The 27,914-nt window shown below is 43.5% G+C and overlaps 2 protein-coding genes across 6 annotated transcripts in view; one reads left to right on the top strand and one right to left on the bottom strand.

The window, feature by feature from the left end:
- The window catches only part of PANK2 (pantothenate kinase 2), a 28,996-nt gene extending 15,951 nt beyond the window's left edge, over window positions 1-13,045 (top strand). Inside the window, exons 3-7 of one of the 2 annotated variants that reach the window (XM_055544293.1) lie at window positions 2,425-2,678; window positions 3,723-3,899; window positions 6,091-6,214; window positions 8,594-8,719; window positions 12,593-13,045. In XM_055544293.1, coding sequence (XP_055400268.1) covers window positions 2,425-2,678; window positions 3,723-3,899; window positions 6,091-6,214; window positions 8,594-8,719; window positions 12,593-12,643 — 732 coding nt within the window. In that variant the 3' untranslated portion in view covers window positions 12,644-13,045. Of the gene's footprint in view, window positions 1-2,424; window positions 2,679-3,722; window positions 3,900-6,090; window positions 6,327-8,593; window positions 8,720-12,592 lie in introns of those variants that run through there. The other variant, XR_008701578.1, reaches the window with a different exon arrangement.
- Window positions 13,046-16,229: 3,184 nt separating this feature from the next.
- Window positions 16,230-27,914, bottom strand: part of RNF24 (ring finger protein 24) — a 115,319-nt gene continuing 103,634 nt past the window's right edge. For all 4 annotated transcript variants that reach the window (XM_055544296.1, XM_055544294.1, XM_055544298.1 and 1 more), the window contains 2 exons: window positions 23,120-23,199; window positions 16,230-22,340 (listed from right to left, as the gene is read on the bottom strand). In XM_055544296.1, the coding sequence (XP_055400271.1) occupies window positions 22,202-22,340; window positions 23,120-23,199 (219 nt within the window). In that variant the 3' untranslated portion in view covers window positions 16,230-22,201. The remainder of the gene's footprint in view (window positions 22,341-23,119; window positions 23,200-27,914) is intronic.

Here is a 27,914-nt window from a genome sequence, read left to right as displayed (position 1 = left end):
CTGTTAAAGGTTTGTGTATCTTTTGTTTCTCTGTGCATGACTGACATAAACATGGGCATCTAAACATGGTTTAAAGATAGGTAGATTGAATCATTTTATAAAATATTTCTCAGCTTACTTATTTTTTTTGACTTGTCTTGGAATTCTTCCCACTTGATCTTAATTGAGTAAAGATCCTCTTCATTCTTGGGATTTCCCTGGTGGTGTCCAGTGGTTAAGACTCCACACTTCGACTGCACAGGGCATGAGTTCTGTCCTTGGTTGGGGAGCTAAGATGCCACACACTGCATAGCATGCCCAAGAGAAAAATAAACAAAAAAATGTGCATAAGGATCCTCTTCATTCTTAATTACTATACAGTGTTCCATAATACGAATAATAATTTAATCATTCTTTCTGAACTATTTAAATGAAATTAAGTTGATAACACTTATTTATGTTTTATGGCCTGAGAAAGACTTATTTATACACCCACAATACAAATAACATTGTTCCTAACTTTCTAGTGGTTGTTTCATTGCTTTTGTCCTTTTTATGGACAACATCCAGTAATTATTTACATACAGTCATTTAGATCATAAAGCAGATAACATTAATGTTATTTGCCTCTATCACAGGGACTACAGTATCTGGAATTTTTATTAAGAAGGCTTAATTTGAGTGGTGAATTCTCAACTGTGTATCTTATGACTAGAAAATGACACTTTTAACTTTTAAATTTTGATTGTGCTAAACTCCCTCCACCCCCCGCAGGTTATCACCAGTTTAAATAGTGAAATATTTTACTTTCTTTGGGCCCCCTGTGTTGGAAGGTGGAATCTTAACCAGTGGATACCGGGGAAGTCCCCTGGCCACTTTCAGTCCTTTGGCTGGTTGTTATTAATATAAATTGTGGCCTGCTTTAATACTGCTGTATAGCCTTGAAGGTAGTCTTTGGAAGGTAGATGTTAAGAGTGCTTGTTGCTCGCACCATATGTTTCTAGGTCCTTGCGTCTTAGATTTCTTAGAGTTTGATTTCTGATGGGACTGTGGCCTTAGCTGTGCTCCTGCCCTGTGGTCCCCATAACAGGTATCTTGGTTTCTGCTTGGGTTTTTGGCACATTTCTTCAGCTCCTGTGGTGGTTTATAGGTAGAGTGTATTGGATCTGTGGGAGCAGGAATCTTGACAGTCCTTCCCTATATTTGTTGTCTCCAGACAACAAAAGCAGATCTGTTGTGTAGTTCAGTTCAGTTCAGTTGCTCAGTTGTGTCCGACTCTTTGCGACCCCATGGACTGCAGCACGCCAGGCCTCCCTGTCCATCACTAACTACTGGAGTTTACTCTAACTCATGTCCATTGAGTCGGTGATGCCATCCAACCATCCTATCCTCTGTCGTTCCCTTCTCCTCCTGCCTTCAATCTTTGCTAGCATCAGGGTCTTTTCCAACGAGTCAGTTCTTTGCATAAGGTGGCCAAAGTATTGGAGTTTCAGCTACAGCATCAGTCATTCCAATGAATATTCAGGATTGATTTCCTCTAGGATGGACTGGTTGGGTCTCCTTGCAGTCCAAGGGACTCTCAAGAGTCTTCTCCAACACCACAGTTCAAAAGCATCAATTCTTTGGTGCTCAGCTTTCTTTATATAGTCCAACTCTCACATCCATACACGACTACTGGAAAAACTATAGCTTTTACTAGATGGACCTTTGTTGGCAAAGTAATGTCTCTGCTTTTTAATAAGCTGTCTAGGTTGGTCATGACTTTTCTTCCAAGGAGCAAGCGTCTTTTAATTTCATGGCTGCAGTCACCGTCTGCAGTGACTTTGGAGCTTAAGAAAATAAAGTCTGTCACTGTTTTCATTGTTTGCCCATCTATTTGCCATGAAGTGATGGACTGGATGCCATGATCTTAGTTTTCTGACTGTTGACTTTTAAGCCAACTTTTTCACTTTCCTCTTTCACTTTCATCAAGAGGCTCTTTAGTTCTTCACTTTCTGCCATAAGGGTGGTGTCATCTGCATAACTGAGGTTATTGATATTTCTCCTGGCAATCTTGATTCCAGCTTGTGCTTCATCCAGCCCAGTGTTTCTCATAATATACTCTGCATATAAGTTAAATAAGCAGGGTGACAATGTACAGCCTTGACATACTCCTTTTCCTGTTTGGAACCGGTCTCTTGTTCCATGTCCAGTTCTAACTGTTGCTTCTTGACCTGTATACAGATTTCTCAAGAGACAGGTCGGGTGGTCTGGTATTTCTCATCTCTTTAAGAATTTTCCACAGTTTGTTGTGATCTGCTCTGTAAAGAATGCACAAATAATACACATCAATGAGCACTTTTATGGTTTGTCTTATGTAAAGGACATATTATGCCTTATTAAATGGAATTTTTATTGCTGTTTGGCTTGTTAAAAAAATCTGCATATATTTTTATTTCATTACAGATAGGTGATCTTCAGCTTTGCAAACTTGATGAACTAGATTGCTTAATAAAAGGAATTTTATATATTGACTCAGTTGGATTCAATGGACGGTCACAGTGCTATTACTTTGAAAACCCTGCTGATTCTGAAAAATGTCAGAAGTTACCATTTGATTTGAAAAATCCATACCCTCTGCTGCTCGTGAACATTGGCTCTGGGGTTAGCATCTTAGCAGTATATTCCAAAGATAATTATAAGAGGGTCACGGGTACCAGGTAGGTCTTTTATATAAAGGTCATTGTTTATTCTTGATATTATAATGGGTTAAAACTGAGTTTTCCAGTATTGTTTATCAGTACATCTTCAAGAACTTGTTAAAATTATGTGAAAGGTATATTTCTGTGGGATTATGCAAGCAAATATTGTTACTCTTTGAAAATTATGATTTCATGATCTACTTTTCTTTAATCTCTAATCCTGAAGTTTCATTGCCATAGTTTTACAAACTATCTCATCAGCCTCATTGCACCCATGGTCCCTGTCCTCAGGTAGTGTATGCTGTGTCTATACCATAAAGTAACCAAAGCTGCTAGGTGGCATTTATAAGGAGAGGGCAAGGCAAGATCCAGCCTTTGAAACTGGTCTAGATTTTACATTCATACATACACATATGTAGCTAGGGGATGTTGTGAGCTGGAAGTTGAGGTGCTGAGCAGTGGAAAGATAATTGGGGGAAGGTAGTTAAAAGGGAGGATTAGGTGGCAGATGAACATAAATACTTTTTGGTTTAAGGATTAGTGATCACTTGAAAAACAGGAGCTGGAGATTGGGATAAGCAAGTTTCGAACATGTGTAAGTTAAAGAAAGAAAGGAATAATTTTGAGAGAGAAAACATATTCATGGAGGAGTTCTAGTAGGGTAGAGGGGGCTAAAGACCCTGGATGACAAGACTCTTGGATGAGGATGACGCGGGGCTTGTAATTGGAGAGAGAAAGGAAAGAGGTGCCACCGTGGCCCTGGTGGGCTGATCTGTACCTGAGGCTCCTGGTACCCAGCAGGTGCCCAGTGTGCATTGGCAACATAAGGAGGTGGGCCCTGTGTTTTGCCACTTTGTTGGCTTATGTGAATATGTTATCCTCAAAGTGTCTGTTAGGCGCTTTGTTTTTATCTTTTCACAACCTTGTTTTCTACTAGTGGCATCTGCATAATGGAGATGGGGCAAAATTGGATTGATACATGAATATGGTTTTCAGTTCATAAATTCTACTTTCCTCTTATTTTGAAAAATGTTTCAATACTATGTTTGTTTTTAATCACAGTCTTGGAGGAGGAACTTTTTTTGGTCTTTGCTGTCTTCTTACTGGTTGTACCACATTTGAAGAAGCTCTGGAAATGGCATCACGTGGAGATAGCACCAAAGTGGATAAACTAGTGAGAGACATTTATGGAGGGGACTATGAGAGGTTTGGACTGCCAGGCTGGGCTGTGGCTTCAAGGTAAGGGAAGGGGCATGTATGCTCTAAGAAATACGGGATGTACAGTGGGATATTATCAGCTGTAAAAAAGAACAAAATCATTTGCAGTAACATGGATGAACCTAGAGAGTCTCATGCTGAGTCAGGTAAGTCAGAGAAGAACAAATACATGATATTTCATGCAGAATCTTAAAAAAAAGCTACAAATGAACTTACCTACAATACCAAAACAGAGTTGCAGATGTAGAAAATAAACTTCCCATTATGGTGGGGGAGTGGTAAGAGGAGGAGGGAGGGGTAAATTGAAAGATTGGGGTGACACACACACACTGCTGCACATAAAACAGACAACTAGTAAGGCCCTACCGTACAGCACGGGGAACTCGACTCAGTACTCCAGTGTCCTGTGTGGGAAAGAATCTACAAAGTAGATACGCGTGTGTGTGTAACAGATAGACTTTGCTGTGCACCTGAAACTATCACAGTGCTGTAAGTCAGTTATATACACCCCAAGAAAACTTTAAAATAATACGGGAATAAAATATTAAGTATTGGGTCTGTTTTTTACTCTTTAAATAGCTTTGCATGCTCTGAAGTCAGCTGTTTAAAGTGTACAATTTAGTAGTTTCTAGTATATTTATAGAATTTTGCAGTCATCTTTGTAATGTAATTTTGGAATATTTTCATCATCCCAGAAAGAAACCTTGTTTCCATTAGCTCTCTCTTCCCATTCCCTCCCTCTTCCCATAGTTCCTGGTAAACACTAGTCTGTTTTTTGTCTCTATGTGGCATCATCATACAAGTGATTTTTGTGACTGGCTTCTTTCACTTAGCATAACATTTTCAACGTTCATCCATGTTGTAGCATAAATCAGTACTTTGTTCCTTTTATTTGAATAACATTCCATTGTATTGATATACAACATGTATCTTTTGGGTTTTAACTGCCTTAACAGGTATAGAAGGATGTCTCATTTTGATTTGTATTTTACTGATGACTAATGATGATCACCATTTTTTAATGTTTAATAAGTTTAATATTTTAATAAACATTTTAAATATTTAATAAGATTTGGCTTATGGGATCTTCCTGGACCAGGGATGGAGCCTGTGGCCTCTGCATTGTCAGGCAGATTCTTATCCACTGTATCACCAGGGACGTCTGGGTGCAAGGCTTTTAATACTAAGAAAAGGCACTTGTATACTTGTTTACTAATTTTAGGTATTTTGTAAATTCTGTAGATTTCATTTTCTGTGTTTGCAACATTTGATGAATGATAAGATCCCTTTTCTGATTGGTTGGGTTTGTGATAACTCATAGTTATTTATGTATCCGTTTTGCTCATCAGGCTTCCCTGGTGGCTCTGACAGTAAAGTGTCTGCCTGCAGTGTGGGAGACCTGGGTTCGATCCCTGGGTCAGGAACATCCCCTGGAGAAGGAAATGGCAATCCACTCCAGTACACTTGCCTGAAAAATCCCATGGACGGAGGAACCTGGTAGGCTACAGTCCATGGGGTTGCAAAGAGTCAGACATGACTGAGCGACTTCTCTCTGTGCTTGTCGGGTGCTTTGAAATACTTGATCTTCTAGGGAAATCGGAAACTCTTAGTTTACTTAGGGACTCAGCTGTCTGTACTTTGCTTTGCTCAGATAAAGCAATTTACCGGATGTGAATGTGACCATTCAGCTGAGTGGAACAGCTCTACAGTTGGGAGAAGATCACTAATTGAGGCATGTTCCTGGAACTTAGCCTGGTTTCAGAAGGAGCATGGTGCCTTCAGTGGATCTTCCTGTGCAGATGTGTGTGCTTAGTTGCTCAGTCGTGTCTGACTCTTTGCAACTCCATGGACTGTAGCCCGCCAGGCTCCTCTGTCTATGGGGATTCTCCAGGCAAGAATACTGGAGTGGGTTGCCATGCCCTCCCCCACCTCCTCCAGGGAATCTTCCCCATCCAGGAATCGAACTTGGGTCTCCCCATTGCAGGCTGAACCTGGTGTCAAAGCTGGATTTCATAGAAACCTCAGGGAATGCCATTTGCTCATTCAGAATGCTTGAGTTCTTCAAGTTGCCTTTCTTTTTGAGCAGATGTTCTGTTATTTTGTAACAAAAGTTCGAAGATTTGAACAGTGTTGCCCTGAAAGTTACTTTTGTTCTGTTATGCTGTTCTACCTTTGGTTTAGCAACCATTTATTTATTTATTTTCCATCACAGCTTTGGAAACATGATGAGCAAGGAGAAGCGAGAGGCTGTGAGTAAAGAGGACCTTGCCAGAGCGACTTTGATCACCATCACCAACAACATTGGCTCAATAGCAAGAATGTGTGCCCTTAATGAAGTAAGGGGACATGGATTTCTTTAGTTGCTCTGAGGAAAATACAGAACTTACTGTGTGGGCCCCACCTTGTATACAACGTCTTGTCTTCTCCGAACAGTGCCTAAATGTAGTTGTAAGTGGTGGATTTTGTTTCATTGGCATAGTTAAACTGCTTCACATGTAGATTAACCTGAACAGATTTTTATTTTCTTACTCAAGATAAACACTGCTACTGTCTAGAAGTAGAGCAGAAAGCAGAGGAAGGTAGGGAAGGTAGCCAGTTTTGCAGATAAAGGGGACTGTTGGGTGGTGGTGAAGGGTGGCGATGCTGAATATAGATGCCATGCTCACCGTTGAGCTCAAGAGGCCCTGGGAGTGAATCCAGAGGAAGGCACTGAAGCTGGGAGACACTGAGTGGGCCGAGGCGCGCCCACCCTGCTCCGCTCCCGCTGGCTGCAGCAGAGCTGTCTTTGTGCTTTCAGCTTCTTTACAGTGCTGCCTTGTAGCATTCAGGTCAAGCAGCATTGTACAGGGCTATGAAAGAACTAAGAATGGCCTTCCTTGGGGATCCAGTTGGTGTAACTTGTCCCTATTTATACACTTTGTTTAAAATAAGGCTTTTGAATAGATAATTCAGGCATGTGACTTAAAGAAATCTCAAGTTACAAAAGGATTGTCTCATTTTTAATTAAAAAGACACTATTTTCATGAAGAAATTTAAAATTCTTTATTTGAATGTTTGAACACTTCTATTTTCTTTGTTGCACGTTCCTTTTCCTGTGCCTATGTATTTTAAGATATTTTAGTTGATGTACATACAATTTTGTTTTTTACTTATGTATTATAAATTGCAGGGTTGTATATTTGATTTCTTTTTCTATCATAAGTCATTCACATAGAACTGGGCATTTGGTTGCTTGTCAGTGATCACTCTGTGATAAAACATTTTTAAGCGTGAAACTATTTCCTTGGATGGATTTATTCTTTTTTTTTTTTTTTTTTTTTAATGCTTCTTTTTGTTTATTTGACTGCAATGGGGTCTTCTTGCGGCATGTGGGATCTAGTTCCCTGACCAGGGATTGAACCCAGGCCCCCTGCATTGGGAGTTTGATGTCTTACCACTGGACCATCAGGGAGGTCCCTGGATTTATTCTTGATAAAGGATTTATTCAGGAGTGAGATTTCTCATCTAAAGAATATCATACCTGTGGGACTTGCGTGGTGGTCCGGTGGCTGAGACTCCACGCTCCCAGTGCAGGAGGCCCGGGTTTGCTGCTTAGTCAGGGAACTAGATCCCACATGATGCAACCAAGACCTGGAGCTGCTAAGTAAAGAGATAAAATAAATATTAAAAGAATACCATGGTTATGAATCTTGATGGATATTGCCAAGATGCCTTTGCACAAGGGCCACACCATTTTAGATCATTTTTAGCAGTGAATGAATGGATCGGTTTTACCACAACTTGACTAATATTGGGGGTTAGTTAGAGTTGTTTTGCTGACTTTTTTTTCTTTTAGTGCCTATTTGAAATACAGTTTTATTTAAGACTGTGTTTTCTACTTACAGTGCTTATAAAGTACAATGTTATTTCCTTTCCCTGTGTGGATATTCAGCGTTATCAAGAATGCCCAGTTGTTCACTATAGGAGCTCAACTTTAAAACTGCCTTGGAATTTGCTTGTCCTTCAGTGTTTTGTGTGAAACAATGCTAAATCCATACTAAGTTGGTGTAGTCAAGCTTCAGTGGTGGGCCCAGATGAAGGTGCTCCGCCACCAGGGAAGCCCCCAGGCATTCCTCCTGGCTGGCCTCTCTTGCTCTGGTACAGCTTAGTAATGACAGACTTGCAGACTTTTTTCCAGCTCTGTCTGCCTTTGTTTCGATTCTTCCTTCACAGTATGTAGTATGTAAGATCTTGGGTCATTCAGACATCCATGGAAGGAAACTGTCAACATCTAGAGTCTTTGCTAACTTTTAATGGCTCTAAAATTTTACTTTTTTTGCTTATTTAGTGAGGTTGAATTTTTGTGTATGTAATATTTTCTCTTATAATTTGCCTGTGTGTTACTTTTCTTCTTTGAATTGGTCTTAGTATTTTTTTTTTAACTTATCTGTATAAAATTTTGTATTTAATTGTAGTTATGGTTTGTCATGTTAATTCAAATGCTTTTCCTAATCTTTATTCTCCTGTGACATTTTCTGGCATGCTTTGAAGTGGGTTTAGAGTTGTCTGGGGCTCAAATTTAAGTAGCCCTGGATCAACTGAAGTAAATGTAAATACTTTCTTTGTATCAATAGTCAACTAACAGAAACTATGTACATGATACTGTCTTTGGGGTAGCTTTTATGAGAGAACAGAAATTAACATGAAAACTAATTGCCTTTTTTTGATGTGCTCAGAACATTAACCAGGTGGTATTTGTTGGAAATTTCTTGAGAATTAATACGATCGCCATGCGGCTTTTGGCATATGCTTTGGATTATTGGTCCAAGGGACAGTTGAAAGCACTTTTTTCGGAACATGAGGTAAGCAGAGTTATTTCCTGTGACATGTTACCTTCATAAAGGGCATGCTGTTCACCCTATGCTGGAATTTAAAGCAGTATTTATTGTTTCTGTACTTGTATAATATGGTTAACTTTGTTCATGTTCAAAAGCTATTTCTTACCTGATTTAACGTAAGGTAAATATTGGTTAATTTCATTGTGAGCTTTAGCAATTTTAAAGAAGAAAGTCTTGACAAACATCCAGCTATATTCCTGATGCCATTTTCTTTTCCGAACCATCCTTTGTATTTTCCCCGTTGCAGTTTGTACTTACGTTGTAAGTGTACTTAACTCTGAGTTCTTTTTTCATTTTTCGATGTCAGTTTTTATCATGTTAATATAGTTCTTGTGCCAATTATTTTATTTAAGATGCATGTCCTCAAACCAAACTCCATCAGTAAAAAGCATTCCAGGATTAGAGCCACACTGTTGTAAGAACTTAACACATAGGCTATGTGAAAAAGAATACTTGAATTGCCCAACCTGATATCCTATTTTGGAAAGTGTCTTTCTGATTTGAGGAACAGTAAAACCAGAGCTATGAAAGGGACTTTGTCTTTCCTCCCCTTGGTGTTGGGGCAGTTGGACTCTTTCAAGTGTTAAAGTGGATTGTAGATACTGTTAGCATGAACACTTTTCACAATTGCGTCTGCATACTTACTTTAGGGTATGACCCTTTATGAAGTTTGGTTTTCCTCTCTGGCTAGCCTGTTTGCTGTTCGTCCTTGTATTTTCCATTTTCATTTAGGCCTCTGGCTCTGATGTTGATCTCTGTACTTGTGGAGCTCTGATTATTTTAGGTTCTCTGAGTCATGAAATACACTCCTGCCTGCACAGTGAAGTCATTGTGCTTACTGTTGTGAAAGCTTTGTATAGATTGTTTTCAAGCCTTTCTTTTTCATTGTTCACTGTTCTCATCTTAACACTTCTTGGCTTGTAACAACCTCTGTCTTTTACTAGATAGTAGCTTGGGTCTGGAGTGGAACTCAGTATAATGGCTAACTTTATCCCTTCTTTTGTTGTAAAATAAAACTCAGATATAGAATATCATGTAAAATAAAGTGTGTAACTAACTATTATGACTCTGTGTTTCCCCTGCAGGAGGCTCTGGTTTAATCCCTGGATTGGGAACTAAGTCTGCTTGCTGCAGGGCATGGCCACAGATTTAATAATAATAATAAAGTGAACGCCCTTGACTTCTGTCCTCTGGCTGTGGCTGAGGGTTTCTGAGTGTTGTGGAGTCTTGCCCAGCTGTGTCCTCCTACAGTTTCTGACTTTGTCGTAACACGTCTGTGTGGGCGCTTTTTTTTTTTAATTTATTTTTAATTGAAAAATAATTGATTTACAGTATTGTGTTGATTTCTACCATACACAAACATGAATCAGCCGTCGGTGTACGTATGTGCCCTCCTTGAACCTCCTCCCACTTCCCATCGCTCTAGGCTGTCACAGAGCACAGTGGGAGCTCTCTGAGTCACACAGCAATTCCCCTGGCAGCTTTACATGTTTGTCCTGCTCTCCCCACCCCAGCCCCCGTCCACACATCTGTTCTCTGCATCTGTCTCTGTTGCTGCCCCGCATATAGATTCATCAGTACCACCTTTCTAGTTTCTATATATATGCTTTAATATGCAATATTTGTTTTTTCTCGTTCTGACTTCAGTCTGTATACTAGGCTCTAGGGTCATCTACCTAATTAGAATCAACTCAAATGTGTTCCTTTGTATGGCTGAGTAATATTCCATTGTGTATATGTCCCACAGCTTCTTCATCCATTCGTCTGTTGGTGAACGTCTGGGTTGCGTCCATGTCCTAGCTGTTGTAAATAGCGCTGCAGTGAACATTGGGTTACATGTGCTCTCTCAGTTCTGGTTTCCTCAGGGTATTTGCCTCGTAAGGGGATTTCATATGGAAATTTTATTCCTAGTTTTTTAAGGAATCTCCATACTGTTCTTCATGGTGTTTGTATCAATATAAATTTTCACCAACAATGCAAGAGGGTTCCCTTTTCTCCACACCCTCTCCAGCATTTATTGTGTGTAGACTTTTTGATGATGGGCATTCTGACTGGTGTGAGGTGATAGGTATCTCATTGAAGTTTTGATTTGCATTTCTCTAAAATTGAGCATCTTTTCATGTTCTTGTTAGCCATCTGTTTATGGCTATGGCTATGTATGTCTTCTTTAGAGAAATGTCTTTTTAGGTCTTTTTCCTACTTTTTGATTGGGTTGTTTGTTTTTCTGATACTGAGTTGTATGAGCTGCTTGTATATTTTGGAAATTAATTCCTTGTCGGTTGTTTCCTTTGCTATTATTTTTTCCCATTCTGAGGGTTGTCTTTTCACCTTGTTTATAGTTTACTTTGCTGTGCAAAAGCTTTTAATTTTTAAATTTTTGTTTATTTTAGTTTTGTTTTTATTTCCATTACACTAGGAGATGGGTCATAGCAGACCTTGCTTTGATTTATGTCATCGAGTGTTCTGCCTATGTTTTCCTCTAAGAGTTTTATAGTTTCTGGTCTTATGTTAAGGTCTTAATCCATTTAGAGTTTATCTTTGTGTATGGTATTAGGAAGTGTTCTGATTTCATACTTTTACACATAGCTGTGCAGTTTTCCCAGGACCACTTTTTGAAGAGACTGTCTTTTCTCTATTGTGTATTCTTGTGGCTGCTTTTTCTTTTAAAGCCAAGAAATAGAGTGAAAGGGCAGGCCTCTCTTGTGTGGGCGCATGCTCTTTGAAGAAGCTTTTCTTGGAAAATAGACAGAACCTTAGTTATTTATAGTGTTTCAGAGACTTACCATGTGTTCTTCTCTTCCACAGCAGGTCTTTCAGGATCTTCCCACTCCCTTTGTGTTCACTTCTCTCTCGCAGTGCTTTACCGTGTGATTGCATCCTTTGGAGACTGACAGATCCTGTATCATTGTACGATTATTCTCTGTTACTGGCAGTTCCTCTCTGCCAGTGTGGGTTTTGTCTCATTTTCTGTTTTCTTTTTAATTTATTCACGTGTTGGTTGTTTTTGACCTCGATTGCTTAATTCAGGAGATGGTCCAGCATGGTCTTCTTCAGCCGCTGCTTCTCTGTCTCACGTTTCTGCCTTCCCCTCCGGTGCCTCTGTTCTTCAGATGTTGCTCCTGACCTCACCTGTCTCTACATGGTGCCTGAGGGTTCTGTTGTCCTGGCTGCTGCCCGGCTCCAGATCTAGACATCTGGTGGGTGTGGCTGCTTGGCTGCCTAGGGTACCTCAGCTTTGCACATCCTGTATGGAGCCCCCTTCCTTGCTCTCTACATCTCTTGCTCCTGTGTCTTTGTTCTCAGGGGTGGTGTGACCGGATGTGGGGGAGGGACCTCAGCCTCCTTGCCACCCTCATTCTCTTCTTCAGGCCAAGTCTTGAACCCATCCCACCCCATTCTTTGCTCTCCACCTCCAGCCCAACAGGGCCCTCACCCTCAGTGACTTGTCCCTGCTCCTCCTCCATTGCACTTCATGTCTCGTCTTCCCTTCATTCTGGAATTGTCTTGAAATGCTCCAGGCCCCCATTGCTTCTCATCGCCTCATTCCCCAGGAGATGGCCCAGGTACTCTCTCTTAACCAGAGGTGGTGGCCACTGTGGGCCTCAGAGCTTGTGGGGCCCCCACTGAGGGCTCTGGTCTGATGTGCCAGAGTGCCCTCCCCTGCCTGGGAGCTCCTCAGAACTTCTCTGCTGGCCTTGGGCTCAAGCAAAATGGGCGTCAGGAAATGAGTGGCAGGAATTAAGGGCCGTGTTGGCTTTAATACTAGTAATCATATTTATGGTAGTATAAGTAAGTCTAAGGAGAATTTCTCTTATTTTTCTTTCTTTTTGTTTTCAGGGTTATTTTGGAGCTGTTGGAGCACTCCTTGAGCTATTGAAGATCCCCTGACTGTTAACCTGGGGAGGGGTTCCTGGAACCTTCCACAATGGGATCTGTGGATGGACTCTTTTTTTTAAGACTTACTCAGTTTTATGATTGTCTACTACCTGAATCAAAGCGAGAAAGGACAAGTGTATTTTTCTAAGACATCAAGATAAATTCTTAAAAATTCAGTCTGAACTAATAACCAGTAAGGAAATGTATATGTATTAAAAAAAAAAAAAGTGGACCATGTCGGTGAGGATTCTCTGTATTTAAGTTGCTCTTCAGTATAGCTTTGTTCAACTTGCTGTGTAGTTTTGAAATTCAGCATCACTCAGTGGAGCCACTTCGGGAGAGAGCTGTTCTTTGTTCAGCTGGCTTTAGTTTTGTGTCGTGTTGAATCTGGTAAATATAAGGCAAGCAACTCTGTATTACAGTCTAATCATACTTTTTGTCAGTGTGGCCTTGGAGAGTGTCGTCTTTGTGTTAACTTTGGTGTGTATAGCCTTGTGTGAACGTTGAAAAACGTTTCAAGGTTCTGCAAACTTACTGGGTAGATGAATTCTTAATTCTGTGCCTGTGACTTTTAACAAGCTACTTTTGGAAGGGCAGTTCCAGGTTGTTTTACACTGTAGATCCTGGGAAGGTGTGTTTGGAATGACAGGACTTCTCCCCTGGGCAGGATTTCCTTGGGTATTGGACAGATTATGGACAATTATGTGACAGAAGTGAGTAAGCTAGTAGAAAAAGCATATCTGGAAGGGCCAGACAGAAAAACAGAAAGGGCTGCTAGTGTTGACATCTTTTCAGGGAATGGGGGGAGTCTGGTTATTTCAGGCCAGTAGAAAGGGAGGAATGGAGCTGTTCATCGATTAGCCCATGGAGAAAGGGCGGGGCTTCTACTCCTTGCCTTGTGCTTGCCTGAAACTGCCTGGGAGTTTGCCTCAGTTGGATATAGTAGCGGAGGGGTTGTATGTGGGAGGCTCAAAAGGCTGCTTGAGGAGAGGCAGATTTTTAGATGGAGTCTTGGTGGAGGTTGACTTTGAATTTTTTGTTTCTGCTGTGCAAAATGATTTAAAAACCTCCTTGGAGAGAGAGCAACATTTGTATCTCATTTTGGTATTACTTGGTGCCTGCATCCCTGGTGAAGCCAATGAAGGTTTTATATAAAGCAGCCTTTGAAACAGAAGGAAACCCCAAGGCTCTCTGGCCTCTTTGTGCCCCTTGGCTTCAGGCGAGGAGACTGGCCTGGGAGGGACCACATATGGGAGGCAATGTTCCAAGGGACAGAGGGGCACAGGAGAGTGGGGTTGGATCACCGAGGGAGGAGGGAGTTTGACCCCACAGTCCCCTCCCTCTCGGCTGTTGTCGAGAGTCATGGTCTGCCCACCTGCAGGGAGGGCACAGCCTGCGCGGGGTCAGCCCAGTGCCGTTTCCCAAGGGTGGCCACCTTTGCACACTTTCCTGGGCACGTGTAGGTGGTGGTGCTGCTGGCTAGGGCAGGCTGTGGAGCTGGAGGGACGCTGGGGGGTGGGAACTGCTGCCCAGGGCCATGTGATCAGCTTCCTCTGTTGCTGCTGCCCCTCCTGGGCCTCAGCCTGAGTCACCTCCAGTCTTGTCCTCCTGTCTTCTGCCCATTCCAACCATGTGCTTGTAGCCCCAACTTCCCCCCGCGGCCACCAGAGTCAGTGCCACCACCCACTCACTGGTACCATAGTCATGCTTTTTAAGCCCCTTGCATGCCAGACCCTCTTTCCTGCTTCCACTGGGCAGAGGAAGGGAGTCCGAGTAAGCCTGGTTGCTGCCCGTGGACACCCAGGTTGGCCTCTGAGGCCTCGTGGGGTCCTGCCTTTTCTCCTTGCACTTACCGTGTTCGTGAGGCTGTGCCAGTGCCTTTTGTGGGTCATGTCACGCAGCCCTTGTCATCCCCACCATCTAACAGAAGAAGGCACCTGCCGAAAGTCACACATTTAGGATCCGGCAGAGCCCCCTTTCCTCTTACGCCTTGCAGTTGCCTTCTGTCTCCATGGATTCACCACTTCCTGCTCTGGAGAAACTGCTTCTGTGGCTACACTTTGTACTTCTGATTAGCCGATCCTTTTACTACAGCGAATCTCATTGCTAAATCTGATGGACATTTCATGTTCTCATCTTTAGTTCTATCATTGCAGTCCACACTTGCTTTTCCTTCTGTCTCCTACGCCACTTTATCTCTGCCAGTTTATTCTCCACTGAAGACAGAGATCGCCAGCTCTCAGGCTAAATCCTGGATCTACTTAAGCAGACATCACTCATTTTGATTTCCAGGGTAGCATGTCTGGCCCAGTCCTTGCCTCTAAGCTCATCTCAAGGCAGTGACTGCCCTTTTCCTTTGCCCCCTTTCTCCCTTTTCCTCTGTATTTCCAGGTCATCTTTACACAGAAATGTCTCCATCCTCTCCCCTGAACCTCCGCCAGCATCTTCTCCCAGTTACTGCTACTTCACTAACTCCAGTTTGGAAGATGCGTGGATGCTCAATCTCTCTTCACCACAGGCACCACCCCGATCTAAACCACTGCCCTGTCTCATCTCAGCAGTTATCCCTTCCAGTCTGCCAGCCTGGGTAGCCTGAGGGTCTCACCCCACACTCCCCCACTAGAGGCAGTGGGGGTGGTAGTGGCTGTAATAATGGTCCAGGTGTGAAAGGAAGGTGGGCAGCCTAAGATGGGAGCAGTGTGTGGTCAGGTAGAGAGAGGTGCTTTGGTGGGTTTAGAGATGTGGGGGAAGGAGGTTCTGTGAGGGTACTTAGGCTTGCTGGGGGGGGCTTGATCTTGGGCTGCCTGAATTTTGATGCTAAATAGGCAGCCGGATATTTAGGTTGGAGACAATAGACCTGAGAATGATGTGCATGTAGGTGAGGATTTAGTGAGTCCTAAGGTAGAGTGATGAAACCAGAGATGGGCAGAGGAGGACAGGGCTGCGAAGAACATTGAAGAGGGGACTAGCGCAGGTGGCCCATGGCTCAGGAGACTGGAGGAGAGAGGAACCCTGCAGGCACTTCCAGTAGGAGGAGGTTTCAGAGTTGGCACAGATTTGGTTGCAGGTCATGGATGACTGTGAGGGGAGCAGTTTCCCTGAAGCTGTGGAGCCAAAGCTGAGCTGTGCAGAGGTCCTAGTGAGTGAGGGTTGGTGAGTAGAAACAGTAGCTGCCACAGGATGGCTTTGGACTGAGATTTTGTTTCTCCTCCAACAGAATAGTTGGTATTTCCAGGCCTGGGATATAGCTAGAGGAGTGAGGTGTGGGCTGGTTCCACCACTGCAACCCTCCTGAGTACTGCCGTCCACATTCGGGAGACTGCTTGACTGTGTCCCCCCACATTTCCGGTGCTGAGGCCAGGGTGGCAGGGAGCCCTTGGCCTCTCTGCCTTCTCCCTTGCTGTGGCCTGATGCTGTACTGCTCATCCCTGACTGGCACCCCACACCACAAGGAGACAAGCTGGCGGCTCTCTGAGTCACCTGTTGCTGGAGATCAGTTCCATCTGTTCAGAAGCACTTACCTTGACTTTACAGCTCTTGCCACATGGGCTTAAAGGGGATGTGGGTGACCAAGGGTATGTATGTGCTTAGCACAAAGTATTTTTAAAATCTGCTTTTTATTTACATTTAAGTCAATTACATGCATGTTTTATTTTTTAAACGAGTAATTAGCAAAATGCATTAAAGTTTTAAAATAGCAATTAAATATACAAAAATATATAGCTTATAAAAAAACCGCAAATGTTTAAAAATATTCTGCTGCAGAATTCATAGTGTACAAACATGTCTATGAAACCTGAGGCTCAGCGTTTCATAAACTTCTTTTTTTGAAGGAGTTATACAATATCTAGTGAGTAAACCCCAGTAGGCTTAAAACTATAAGACTAATATCCCCTCTTTCTGGCAAAGATCTGTCAAGAGACCGAGAGAGGACAGTTCAGGAACACTTTCTTGGAAGACTGAGCTATCATCAGGAAAGAAACACTAGCCCCACCTTATTCTCCTGTTCTGGGCCTGAGAGGGAAGGATGGATGGAAGGATGGTGTGCACCTGGCCTGAGATGCAGATTTTCCAGGCTTGTACTAGCTCAGGGAACTGTGAGGGGCTTCATCGAAGTATAGCCAAGGCCCTTGACGCTGGTAGGTATGTGTCTCTGGAGCAGGGAGCCCCTGACTGTATAGCCAAAGAAGTGATTTCTGGGTTGGTAAGCCACATGTGCTGATGCTTGGTCTAAAAGTGGAATAAAACTCTGCATCTTGCAATAACAATTCAGGCTCTGAAGCTGAACTGGAACAATAACAGATTTACTGAATAAGCCCCTCTATTTTCCTCCTCATGTTCCAATCAAATGGAAGCACATTCTGTGGCACACGGGAGCCTTCATTAATCTTAGAACTAAAGGAACGTGGCCCAGCATTTTCCAGTTATCAACTGCAGATTTCATCAGAATTTAGACACAGTCATCTCCTTTGCTCAAATTCCTAAATACTAATAATGAAAGAGGTTCACCGATAGAAGAAGGGTGGTTTCACACATAGTTCCTTTCCAAATTTCTGGTCACAGGCTTAAGTTACACTTTTAATCCAGGGAATCCCTGGGCTGCTGCTGTGGGTGGCAGGATACTGGGGAGGTGGGTGGGTAAAGAATGAGAGGCACAGGTCCCTGCCCCTCCCCCCAAGGGCTGCCTGGAGGAAGAATCTTTTTTTTATTTTATTTTTTTTTTTTTTATTTTTTTTTTTTTCGGGGCACTCCTGAGAGGGTGGGGGTGGACGACCGGATGTTGATATTCTCACTGGAGGAAGAATCTTTAACTTTGATCTGCAGAGGGAAGAATGAACTTTTAAAAAAAAATTGGTGGGGTAATTTCTCATTGACTGGAAAAAATGTTGGGCGAAGAGAAAGTTCTGTGGGAACATTTGCTTTTTAGAGTGTGCATAGAGTTGGGAGGGAAAGGGAATAGGTTCACGAACTTGAACATGAACATTCAGGTATACGGCAGCTGACCACCTATTTGCTTAGCAACATTTGAGACATCTGCCCCACAAAACGAATTGCTCAGCCTGTTGCTCCAACCCCCGCCTCTCAGAAACATGGGTTTGCATAAGAAACCATGGCAGTTGTAGCCAGATGTCACTGCTGGGCTGTCAGTCCTCGCTGGAAACTGGATTGGGGGCTGGGGTGGGCCTGCAGCCTGTGCTGCTGCTGACTTTGCTCTCCCAGTGCAGGGGGCCCGGGTTCAGTTCCTGGTCAGGGAGCTAGATCCCACATCCCACATCCCACATCGGGGGAAAGAAAAAAAAAAATGGTTGTGCTCTCTTGTTGTTTGGGCATCTGTAGTTAGGGTCAGGGAGGGACTGTAGTTCGATTTGCGTAGGAAATGAAGATTTCATCATGCTGCAATCAGTGGAAAATATGCCTTACTCAAAAGGAATGTGATTACAAAAACATCCCCCAATTCTGGCTCACCTTTTTACAGATATTCTGACTTCTGGGATGGGTCTTCCCATGACTAGGAATGGTTCTTGAGTAGTACTTGTCTGGTATTACATAAGTGGAAAAAGAAAAAATTATACACATACAGTTGATTCTTGAACAAGATGGATTTGAACTGAGGTCTACTTACACATGGATTTTTTTCAATAAAGACATTCTACACGGTCCAAGGTTGGTTGAATCCACAGATGCAGAACCACCGATACGGATAGCTGACTGTCAGGTTACATGCAGGCCATACAGGGTGTCAGCACACCTAACCTGTGTTGTTCAAGAGTCAGCTGTGTATATATAGATACATATACACACACACATACCTACATACATGTACGTGTGTGTGTACTTGCTTGTATATGCATGAACGAACTCGGGAAGGTTCACAAGGAACCAACTAATAGTGTGTACTCAAGGGGTGGGAAACTTGGCTTACTGGAGTTCAGGAATGCAAGGACGACTTAACTTTATGATTTGTGAACCACATGAAGGGATTACCTATTCAAAGAATTTAGAAGGAATATTCAGCGCTGAGCGAAACCACATTGAGGAGCAATGTGTGGGCAATGAGTGGGCAAAAGTAAATGGAAATGACTGAGGCAGATCAGGAGGGGAAAGGGAAGGGAGCCAGGTGAACTGGGGCTCAGTGGAGAGCCCCTAAATCTCAGGAGGCTTTCAGCTGTGGTTTCTATCAGGACAACAGGGGAGTCCCATGTGGCCAGCATGATGATGTCACTTAGTAGCACCAGCTCCTATGACCCCCCAGGCCTGCCTGCTGGGCTCCAGACATGGTAGTCAGTCCCCATAAGGGCTGGTGGGGACACCCTTGGTACACACTCCTGGGTGAGCAGCTAAGGAAACAGGCTTTGAGAGGCTAACTTGCAGAAAGGCACATGGCTAGTGAGTGGCAAGGGGGTGGCTGAAAACCTGAGCAGCTTTTCTGTCCAAAACTCTGGGGAATGTCTCCTTGTGTGCATTTCCTCATTCCCAGAAAACCTCTCAGAAACAGTTACTGTAGTTGTTCAAATTAACTTAGAGTGGAATCAGGCCATGAAAATGATAGGCTTTGGAATAGGGATGTGGAAAGAAAGGATCTTTGTTAAGAACAGGGCATTTAGCCACGGTGGGAGGTCCTCAGTATCCCTTAGCACAGAACTCTCCATGGGCCACCTGCTCCTATCTGACCATTACTTTCTTGGCCTGACCAAATCTCTGTACCTACTCAGCCAAGAATCAGGTCAGGCTGGTTTTGTTTCCTTTTCCTGCAGCCAGCCAAATTCAGCTGTACCCCTAGTAACAACTAGATAATGATTGACCCACCCGTGGAGTTGAGTTGAGGCTAAGTTCTGCTCCTCTAGCCCATGGTACACAAGCCACACCCAACTCTGAGCTGCTTAAGACATGTTAAGACTAAGTTATAAAACCACGTCACCTGCCAGCAGCCCAAAAGCAGACCAGAGTCCTCACAGATTAACAAAAGGCGAATAACTCATGGAGATAGATCTGGACAGCACAGCCTCACTGTCTCACTGTGAGCCTGACCAAAGAGTGTTAAGGAATCTTTAACTTCCTTAATAATGGAGATTTTGACCTTGTCCTTCACATAAAACTGATTTTAATCAGAATTAAAGGAAGATGTAAATTAAACCCTGGCCACTCTGTTACAGCGGTGCAGCCCAGTTAAGTCCTGGAGGAGGACCTAGATGGGAGCAAACATTTGTGTTGCGTTGTTAGGAGGCATAAGAATCATGAGTGACACTGGCCAGGTGACACAGTAGGACACTAAGCCAGGAAAGGGACGCTGACTACTAGCAGAGTCAACACTCAACCACGTCAGTGTCAGGCCCCACCTTAGTGGAAGAGCCGAGTTTTTAAAAGCCCTTCACGTTCACAAATGCTGAGATGACTACAAATACAGGGACTTCGTGAGTCTGTCTCCTTGGTACTGATACATTGAAATCCTGTGAAAGCTGTGAGATGAAAATAATTTGCAAGCACAGAACACAAGAATTCCTCCTCTGAAGGGAAAAATTCTTTTTCCTATTGGAACTTTATAACGAAGATGTGACATTTGTCCCAAGGCTGTTACATGAAAACGGTGAGTGTTGGCTATTAATGAGGCAAGTCCAGAAGCAAGCCTGCCTCTGACATCGGTCACTGAAAACATTTCACTGGAAACTGAGTGCTTCCCAGCATTCACCTCTACTGTGCTACAGTGAGTGCAGAAACAGGGTGAAAGTACGAGTGTGCAAATAGCTCTTTGCATGGGCGCCAGACAGGCTAATAAGGCTTTCATATAAAACTATTCCACACTTCCCTTGCCCTGTTTAAAGCAGCAGTCCAGCTGGCATACCACAAATAGGTCACATAGGGTACAGCCAATTCTGACCAATGGATTTGTAATTTTCCAAACTGGATTCTGCCCAGCACTTTTCTAGGCTAATGGGAATTTTCCTCCTCATCTGATCCCAGCCATCTGAGCCAAGGATAGGTTCCCTCTCCCATCCTAAGACAGTAGAGGCTGGATTCCAAAAATATTCCTGGAGACATTCCCTGAACAGAGTAGCAAAGTTTCCTCCACCCCCGCTCCGTGTCATACATGCTGCATTTCCCATGAGAAGCTGCCCCTATTCGCACCTGTCGGGTGGAGCAGAGGCAGCGCTGTTGAGGAGGCCACCCCTAATCTGGAAGGAGGTGGAGAGCAGGGCTGTGGAAGAGAACTTGCTGTCTGACCCAATGCTGCTTCACATAGTGAACCTATAAAGTAGTCATGAATCCTGCTGGACTCAGTCATTTCTAGAAAAGTAGGACAAAGAACCAAAGAGCAGCATGCGTTTTTCTCCTGTAACGACACTCAGTTATCGTCGTCTGAATACTGAGGCACATGCCAATGATGAACAGCCCTGCAGGAGCTTCCTGAAACTACAATTCCAAGTGCATCCCTGGCTTCAGAATTACATCGGGATGTTATTTGCGATGCTTTAAAGTTAAAATGTCAACGACAGGTGTTTTCTCTTGAGAAGAAACAGACAGGGAAGGGAAGGGAGGAAAGAGAACAGAGGGCAGGACAGGGAGAGGCAAGGGGTTAGCAGCCTCCCCAGCTCAGCAAGGCCAGGAGGACTGGCCATTATCAGAGAGATGCTCCTTTCCGGAGCCATGGGAAGGGCTCACAGCAGCTTCCTACTGGGGCAGTGGGCCAAGACTAGCAGCTACACTGGAGCCACATTGTATATGTGGGGATGTGGGCAGCACCCTGGGGTGCTCGGGTCATACAGGGAGAGCATGGGCTCAGAGACCCACCCCCTGCTGGGGCTCCTGATGGTGGCTTGGCTGTGCCTCACTGGTGAGTAGGAGGGGAAATAAGAGGAAATGGCTTTTGACCAGACCATTCCAAGCACATGTACTGTTTTTAGCTCAGATGATTTGTAAGCAAATGTGGACTTGAAGAATCAGTGGCGGCAGCTACTGCTGCTTTGTTGTAACCAAGCCCCTGGGTTTCCAAGATGGCCTTACCAAAGGAACGTAATGTGAATGGCCTTGTTGACACTGCCTCCGGCACTGCAGCCGGCTGTGCCTGGGCTGAGGTAACCGCTGTTTTCACTTGGCTTAGAGGCTGCTGGGAGGGTTTGCTGCTGCAAAGGTGTGCAGGGTCTGCAGAGAAGCTCGTGTGTCCCCAGGGTGTGTGTGTGTGGGGGGGAGGGTAGGGGCTTTAAAGACCTGCCTTCAGTTCCTTTCTGTAACACTTGGGTTTATCTTCCCTTCTGGTTGATAAAGATTCATCTTGGCGTGGAGATGAGTGTCTGGGAGACAGAATGTAATGGAGTTAGCAAGAGATCCTCATGAGGTTTCTTGAACCAAATTGCGGGCTCATCCATTCCTCTTGGCACGGGGTAGTGTCAGAGTACTTTGGTTGTCACAAGACCCAGAAATCTGGGTTCCCAGCCTAGCTGGCCCGAGAGTTCTTCATGAGACAAAGGAAGCAGCAGCTGGTGCCCTAGGTAGACCAGCCAACACGGAGACCACTTGTGTTCCTCCCAGCTCTGCTCCTCCCAGATCCTGCAACAGTTTGATCATTGTGGTGAGCTATACAATGTTCTCTGCCCCAGGGAGGGGTCCCTGTAGGGGTCCACGGTCCTGCTTACTGTGCAACTGGGCCAGCTGCAGAACTGGCATGTTGCACAGTGGACATACTTTGCGAACTTCCAGCCATTTGATAAGGCACCTGCAGAATGAGACACCACAAGAGGCAAGATGTCAGTCTGTGTCTGCGGCACCACCTGCCCAAACACCTCACATGCTGAACATTTTGGAAACCCAGATCTGGGCAGTGGAGTGAACAGCCAGGTCCCGAAGAGTCCTACCACTGGGTGGAGAATGCATTTCATTCTCTGGAGGAACCAGAGACTCCAGTTTTCCAAGAAGCTACAGTCAGCATATATCCTCAGTCATCCATGATTTCTTAAAGAATGAAGTACACTGAGGAGGGTGGTGGGAAGGAGGAGGAATAAAGTTTTCTAGTACACATATAAAACATAAAATTGTAAGAGAGGGAGGAATCTTTAACATGTCTGTAGGAAGGGGAAGAGATGGTCCTACACTACTACTTACACTGACTTTTTTATTTTGATTTAAAATAATTATGGTTTTGATTAAACTTTTAGGAAAGGAAATTCTTATTGAAAAGTTCCAGTAAAATAGCTTTTTATAGCCTGGGTCTCCAAGGAGGTATGGGCTTGTCTGACTCTGCCTTAAGTCCTGCCTTGGTAGTCACATTACCATTACCCTGATCCCTCGTAATGTCTGTCTGTCTGTCTCTTTCTCTCTTACACACATACACACACATAAATACAAATGCCACTCAGTAGGGTGCTTTCAGCTTTCTACATTATAAACCAATCATGAAGTCATCAGGCTTGTCTGGCATTGCCCCAAGCCCATGGGTGAGTTGGTCAATGTGCCTCAGACTCAGGTCCTCTTAAATAATCCCACGCCAATACTCACTTTCTGTGGAAGGCATGCTTACATGGACAAATCCCCAACTCATCTCGAGGCTTGAAGTCTTCTAGACACACTGCACAGAGCTGAAAGACAGATTTGCAAATGAGGCAAAGTATCTGCTAAGTCATTCCCCAGGCCAAGGTAAAGTGCAGGCCCCTGAGGCCCAGCCATTTGAAAGGACTTCAGTATCCCACAAGTCTTTGAGTGAAAGAAACAGGATCAAATGGGCAAGGTCTTCTGAAGAAGAGTCTCCTGCTCTTCCTGCACATATCTCAAAATTTGAGGGCAGATGGGAGAAGACAGAAAGCAAGAGGCAGGTTCCTTTACTTCAGTCCATCAGAAGAGTCTGACTTAGGTTTTTTCTTATTAGATAGACTGAACATAATTTTTTGTGCTGTGCCAAGGAGCTGACTTTTTGTAGGAAATGCTCTGCCTACTCATCAGTAGAGCCCCTGAAAGGACTGCTCGGATCCTGAGGCAGGTGCTGGGGCTCTCCTTTTTCTGCTCTTCATAATGTGGAATCTGTAAACCATAGCACAGCCTTCGGTAATATGCTTCTCGTAGTTCCTGGGGTCCCTCACTCTGACACTGTCCTGTGTGTCTGTCTTTGTCATATAAAAACTGATTCAAGAGTCACTGAATTTAAACTTGGGAAAATGTGCAGATGGGGCCAGGATTGCTCTGATAGGTGGCTAGCCTCAACTGCTTGGAAAGAAGCCTTATTCAAACCCAGATGCTGGGTTCCAGCCACTACTTCTTGAGCACTTACCAGGGCCAAGGGACACCATTTACTCAGTTTACAGATGGGGAAACAGAAACTCAGAGCAGTAACCATGTTGCCTGGAGGCAGTGCAGTTGGTGAGTGCCAGGCCTGGCTGAGGATCCAGGTCTGTAAACACTTTCATTTGCCCAAAGCTTGAACTCCTCCCTGCTTGCTTCCCTGTCCATCTCCAGGGATCCTGGTTAAGCCATCACCATTTCTTGTCCAGACTGCTGACCAGCCTCCCTGTCACCCATTTCTTAACCTATAATATGTAATCCAATATTCTCAGGTTTTGTGACAGGACATGTGGCTCTTTGTGCCCTGTGGCCAGTGCTATGAATGTTGGTCTTCCATCACTCTTCACAGAACTCTCAGGGCCTTGTGTATACAGCAGACAAGATCTTCACAGGAGGAGGAGAATGGATAAGTGTCTTATCAGCTTGGATTACTGCTGAGACAGCATGAGAGGAGGGAGGAGAGCAGGACAGATGGCTGGCCTCGGCTGGGACACCCAAGCTGTGTGACTTCTGCCATCGTGATGCCCCTCAAGCTCTGTTCCTTCATCTGCAGGGTAAGGACATTATGTGCCTCTCCCTCCCTCCACCTGAGACTGTCATCATGTCATCAGCTCAAGCTGGGGGCAGGCCTGAGGAGGTAGGAAGGCATTCTACTGATACCAGTTTTTATTCATACTTAAATTTAGTGATGGGAACACTATTTTCAAGCCCATTTTTGTTTTCTGGAGGAAGGTTAAGAACAACCTGTGGGTAAAGATGAGGAACTAGCAGTTTTGGTCTTGGGATGATCTTTTGGGCTTCAGCTTCCCATCTGTAAAGGGGGAATGATGTTCCCACCTCCTACACTGTGTGAACAGGTCCTCTGGCCTTAACATCTAGCTTTCTTCCTGGCATAACCTTCTGAAAAAAAAAAAAAACTGAGGACTGCTGGCTCTGCCCTGTAGAGATTCAGTGCTGATCCTACCAAAGGGCAAGATGTTGGATGAGTCATTCATTTTTATTTGGTTATTTTCCCAGAATCCAAAATTAGATTTGTAGCTTTTTCAAATGGAGTTACTATTAATGGCTATTATGTTCTTTTAAAAAAATTCTAAAACCATAGTCACCTGAAAAAAAAGAACAAAATAAACTCTGACATGTTAACTGCTAAAGGTGACCAGAAGCCAAGGGCAGTCATGATGAGAAAAGCTTAGATCTGACTACTTAGCAGTTCGCTCAAGGGTCCAACTAATTTTACAAATTTACAGATTGTACTTTGCAAATGAGCTTTATTCTGCAGTATTTCAATGAGACTGTTTTTTTCACTCCTTCTTTTAAAATGGAGCTATAATTCATACACCATAATATTCACCCTGTAAAGCATACAATTCAGTGCATGCTAAGTCACTTCAGTTGTGTCTGACTCTTTGCAACCCCATGGACTGTAGCCCATAAGGCTCCTCTGTCCATGGTCTTCTCCAGGCAAGATACTGTAGTGGGTTGCCAGTTCCTCCTTAGGGGATCTTCCTGACACAGGGATTGAACCTGGGTCTCCTGCATTGCAGGAAGATTCTTTACTGTCTGTGCTACCAGGGAAGCAATTCAGTAGTGTGTGTTTTTATTTTTTTTTTTAAATATATTCACAGAGTTGTGCAACCATCACCACTATCTAATTTCTATGTCAGCAAATTTGGAAAACTCAGCAGTGGCCACAGGACTGGAAAAGGTCAGTTTTCATTCCAATCCCAAAGAAGGGCAATGCCAAAGAATGTTCAAATTACTGTACAATTGTGCTCATTTCACATGCTAGCTGGTGGCTCAGATGGTAAAGAATCTTCCTGCATTGCAGGATACCTGGGTCGGGAAGATCCCCTGGAGAAGGAAATGGCTACCCACTCCAGTATTCTTGCCTGGAGATCTCCATGGACAGAGGAACTTGGGACTACAGTTCATGGAGTCATAAAGAGTTGGACACAACTGAGCGACTAACACACTCACACATGCTAGCAATGTTATGCTCAAAATCCTTCAAGCGAGGCTTCAGCAGTACATGAACTAAAAACTTCCAGATGTATCAGCTGGATTTAGAAAAGGCAGACGAACCACAGATCAAATTGCCAACATTTGCTGGATCACAGAGAAAGCAAGGGAATTCCAGAAAAACATCTACTCCTGTTTCATTGACTATTCTAAAGCCTTTGACTGTGCAGATCACAACAAACTGTGGAAATTTCTTAGAGATGGGAATACCAGACCACCATACCTGTCTCCGAGAAACTGTATGCAGCTCAAGAAGCAACGTTTAGAACCAGACATGGAACAACAGACTGTTTCAAAATTGGGAAAGGAGTACATCAAGGCTGTGTATTGTCACCTCACTTATTTAACTTATATGCAGAGCACATCATGTGAAATGCTGGGTTGGATGACTTATAAGCTGGAGTCAAGATTACCGGGAGAAATATCAACAATCTCAGATATACAGATAATGATGCCACTCCAAAGGCAGAAAGTGAAGAGGAACTAAAGAGCCTCTTGATGAGGGTGAAAGAGGAGAGTGAAAAAGCTGGCTTAAAATTCAACATTCAAAAAATAAGATCATGTCTTTCGGTCCCATCACTTCATAGCAAATAGATGGGAAAAAATGTAAATAGTGAGAGGCTTTATTTTTTGGGGCTCCAAAGTCACTGCAGATGGTGACTGCAGCTCTGAAATTAAAAGATGCTTGCTCCTTGGAAGGAAAGCTATGAAAAACCTAGACAGCATATTTGTTGTCGGCAAAGCAGAGACATCACTTTGCTGACAAAGGTCCGTCTAGTCAAAGTTATGGTTTTTCCAGTAGTCATGTACGGATGTGAGAGTTGGACCACAGAGAAGGTTGAGCACCAAAGAATTGATGCTTTCAAATTGTGGTGCTGGAGAAGACTCTTGAGATTCCCTCAGACTGCAAGGAGATCAAACCAGTCAATCCTCAAGGAAATCAACCCTAAATATTCATTGGAAGGACTGATAATGTAGCTGAAACTCCAATACTTTTGGCCACCTGATGTGAACAGCCTACTCATTGCAAAAGACCCTGGTGCTGGGAAGGATTGAGAGCATGAGGAGAATGGGGCAACAGAGAATGAGATAGTTGGATAGCATCACCAACTTAATGGACATGAGTTTGAGCAAACTCCAGGAGATAGTGAAGGACAGGGAAGCCTGGTGTGCTGCATGCAGTTCATGGGGTCGCAAAGAATTGGACATTACTTACCAACTGAACAACAACAAATAAGCAGTCACTATCCATTCTGCCTTTTCCCCTGGTAACCACTGATTAATTTCCTGGCTTAATGTATTTGTTTATTCTGGTCATTTCAAAATGGACTGGAATCACGAAATGGCATCATACAACATGTGGTCTGTTGTGTCTATCTCCTTTCACTTAGAATGATACCTTTATGGGTCATCTATATTGCAGCATGAATCAACACCTCATTTTAATGGCAAAATGGTATTCTGTTACATTGAATATACCACCTTTGTTTATCCAGTCATCTGTTGATAGCAACTTGGGTTGTTTCTACCTTTTGGGTATTGTGAATAATATTGCTCAAAACATTAGTGTACAAGCATCTGTTAGTTTTCAGTTCTCTTGGAGTTTTCAGTTAGGAGTAGAATTGCTGGGTGTTTTTGAGGAACTACTAAACTGTTCTCCAAAGTGGTCAAACCATTTCACATTCCCATCAGCAGTGTATGAGGGCCCCAATCTCTCTGTATCTTCAGGTTATTATATCTTGTTGATTTATATACAATCTAGATGGTATGAAGAGATGCTTTATGTTTGAACTGGATTGCCATAATGACTAACGATGTGTTTATTGACCATTCATACACCTTCTTTGGAGAAATGTCTTTTCAGATTCTTGCCAATTTTTTAGTTGGGTAATTTTTCTTTTTCTTTTTGAGTTGTATGAGTTTTTTTATATATTCTAGACACAAATCCTTTATCAGATAGCCAGCTGACTTTGACAAGGGTGCAAAAGAGTCTATGGCA

This window comes from Bubalus kerabau, chromosome 13 (assembly GCF_029407905.1).
Source record: "Bubalus kerabau isolate K-KA32 ecotype Philippines breed swamp buffalo chromosome 13, PCC_UOA_SB_1v2, whole genome shotgun sequence".
In the NCBI taxonomy this organism is placed as follows: domain Eukaryota; kingdom Metazoa; phylum Chordata; class Mammalia; order Artiodactyla; family Bovidae; genus Bubalus; species Bubalus kerabau.
Note: the sequence above shows the minus strand (reverse complement) of the source record. Positions and strands in the feature narration are given on the sequence as shown.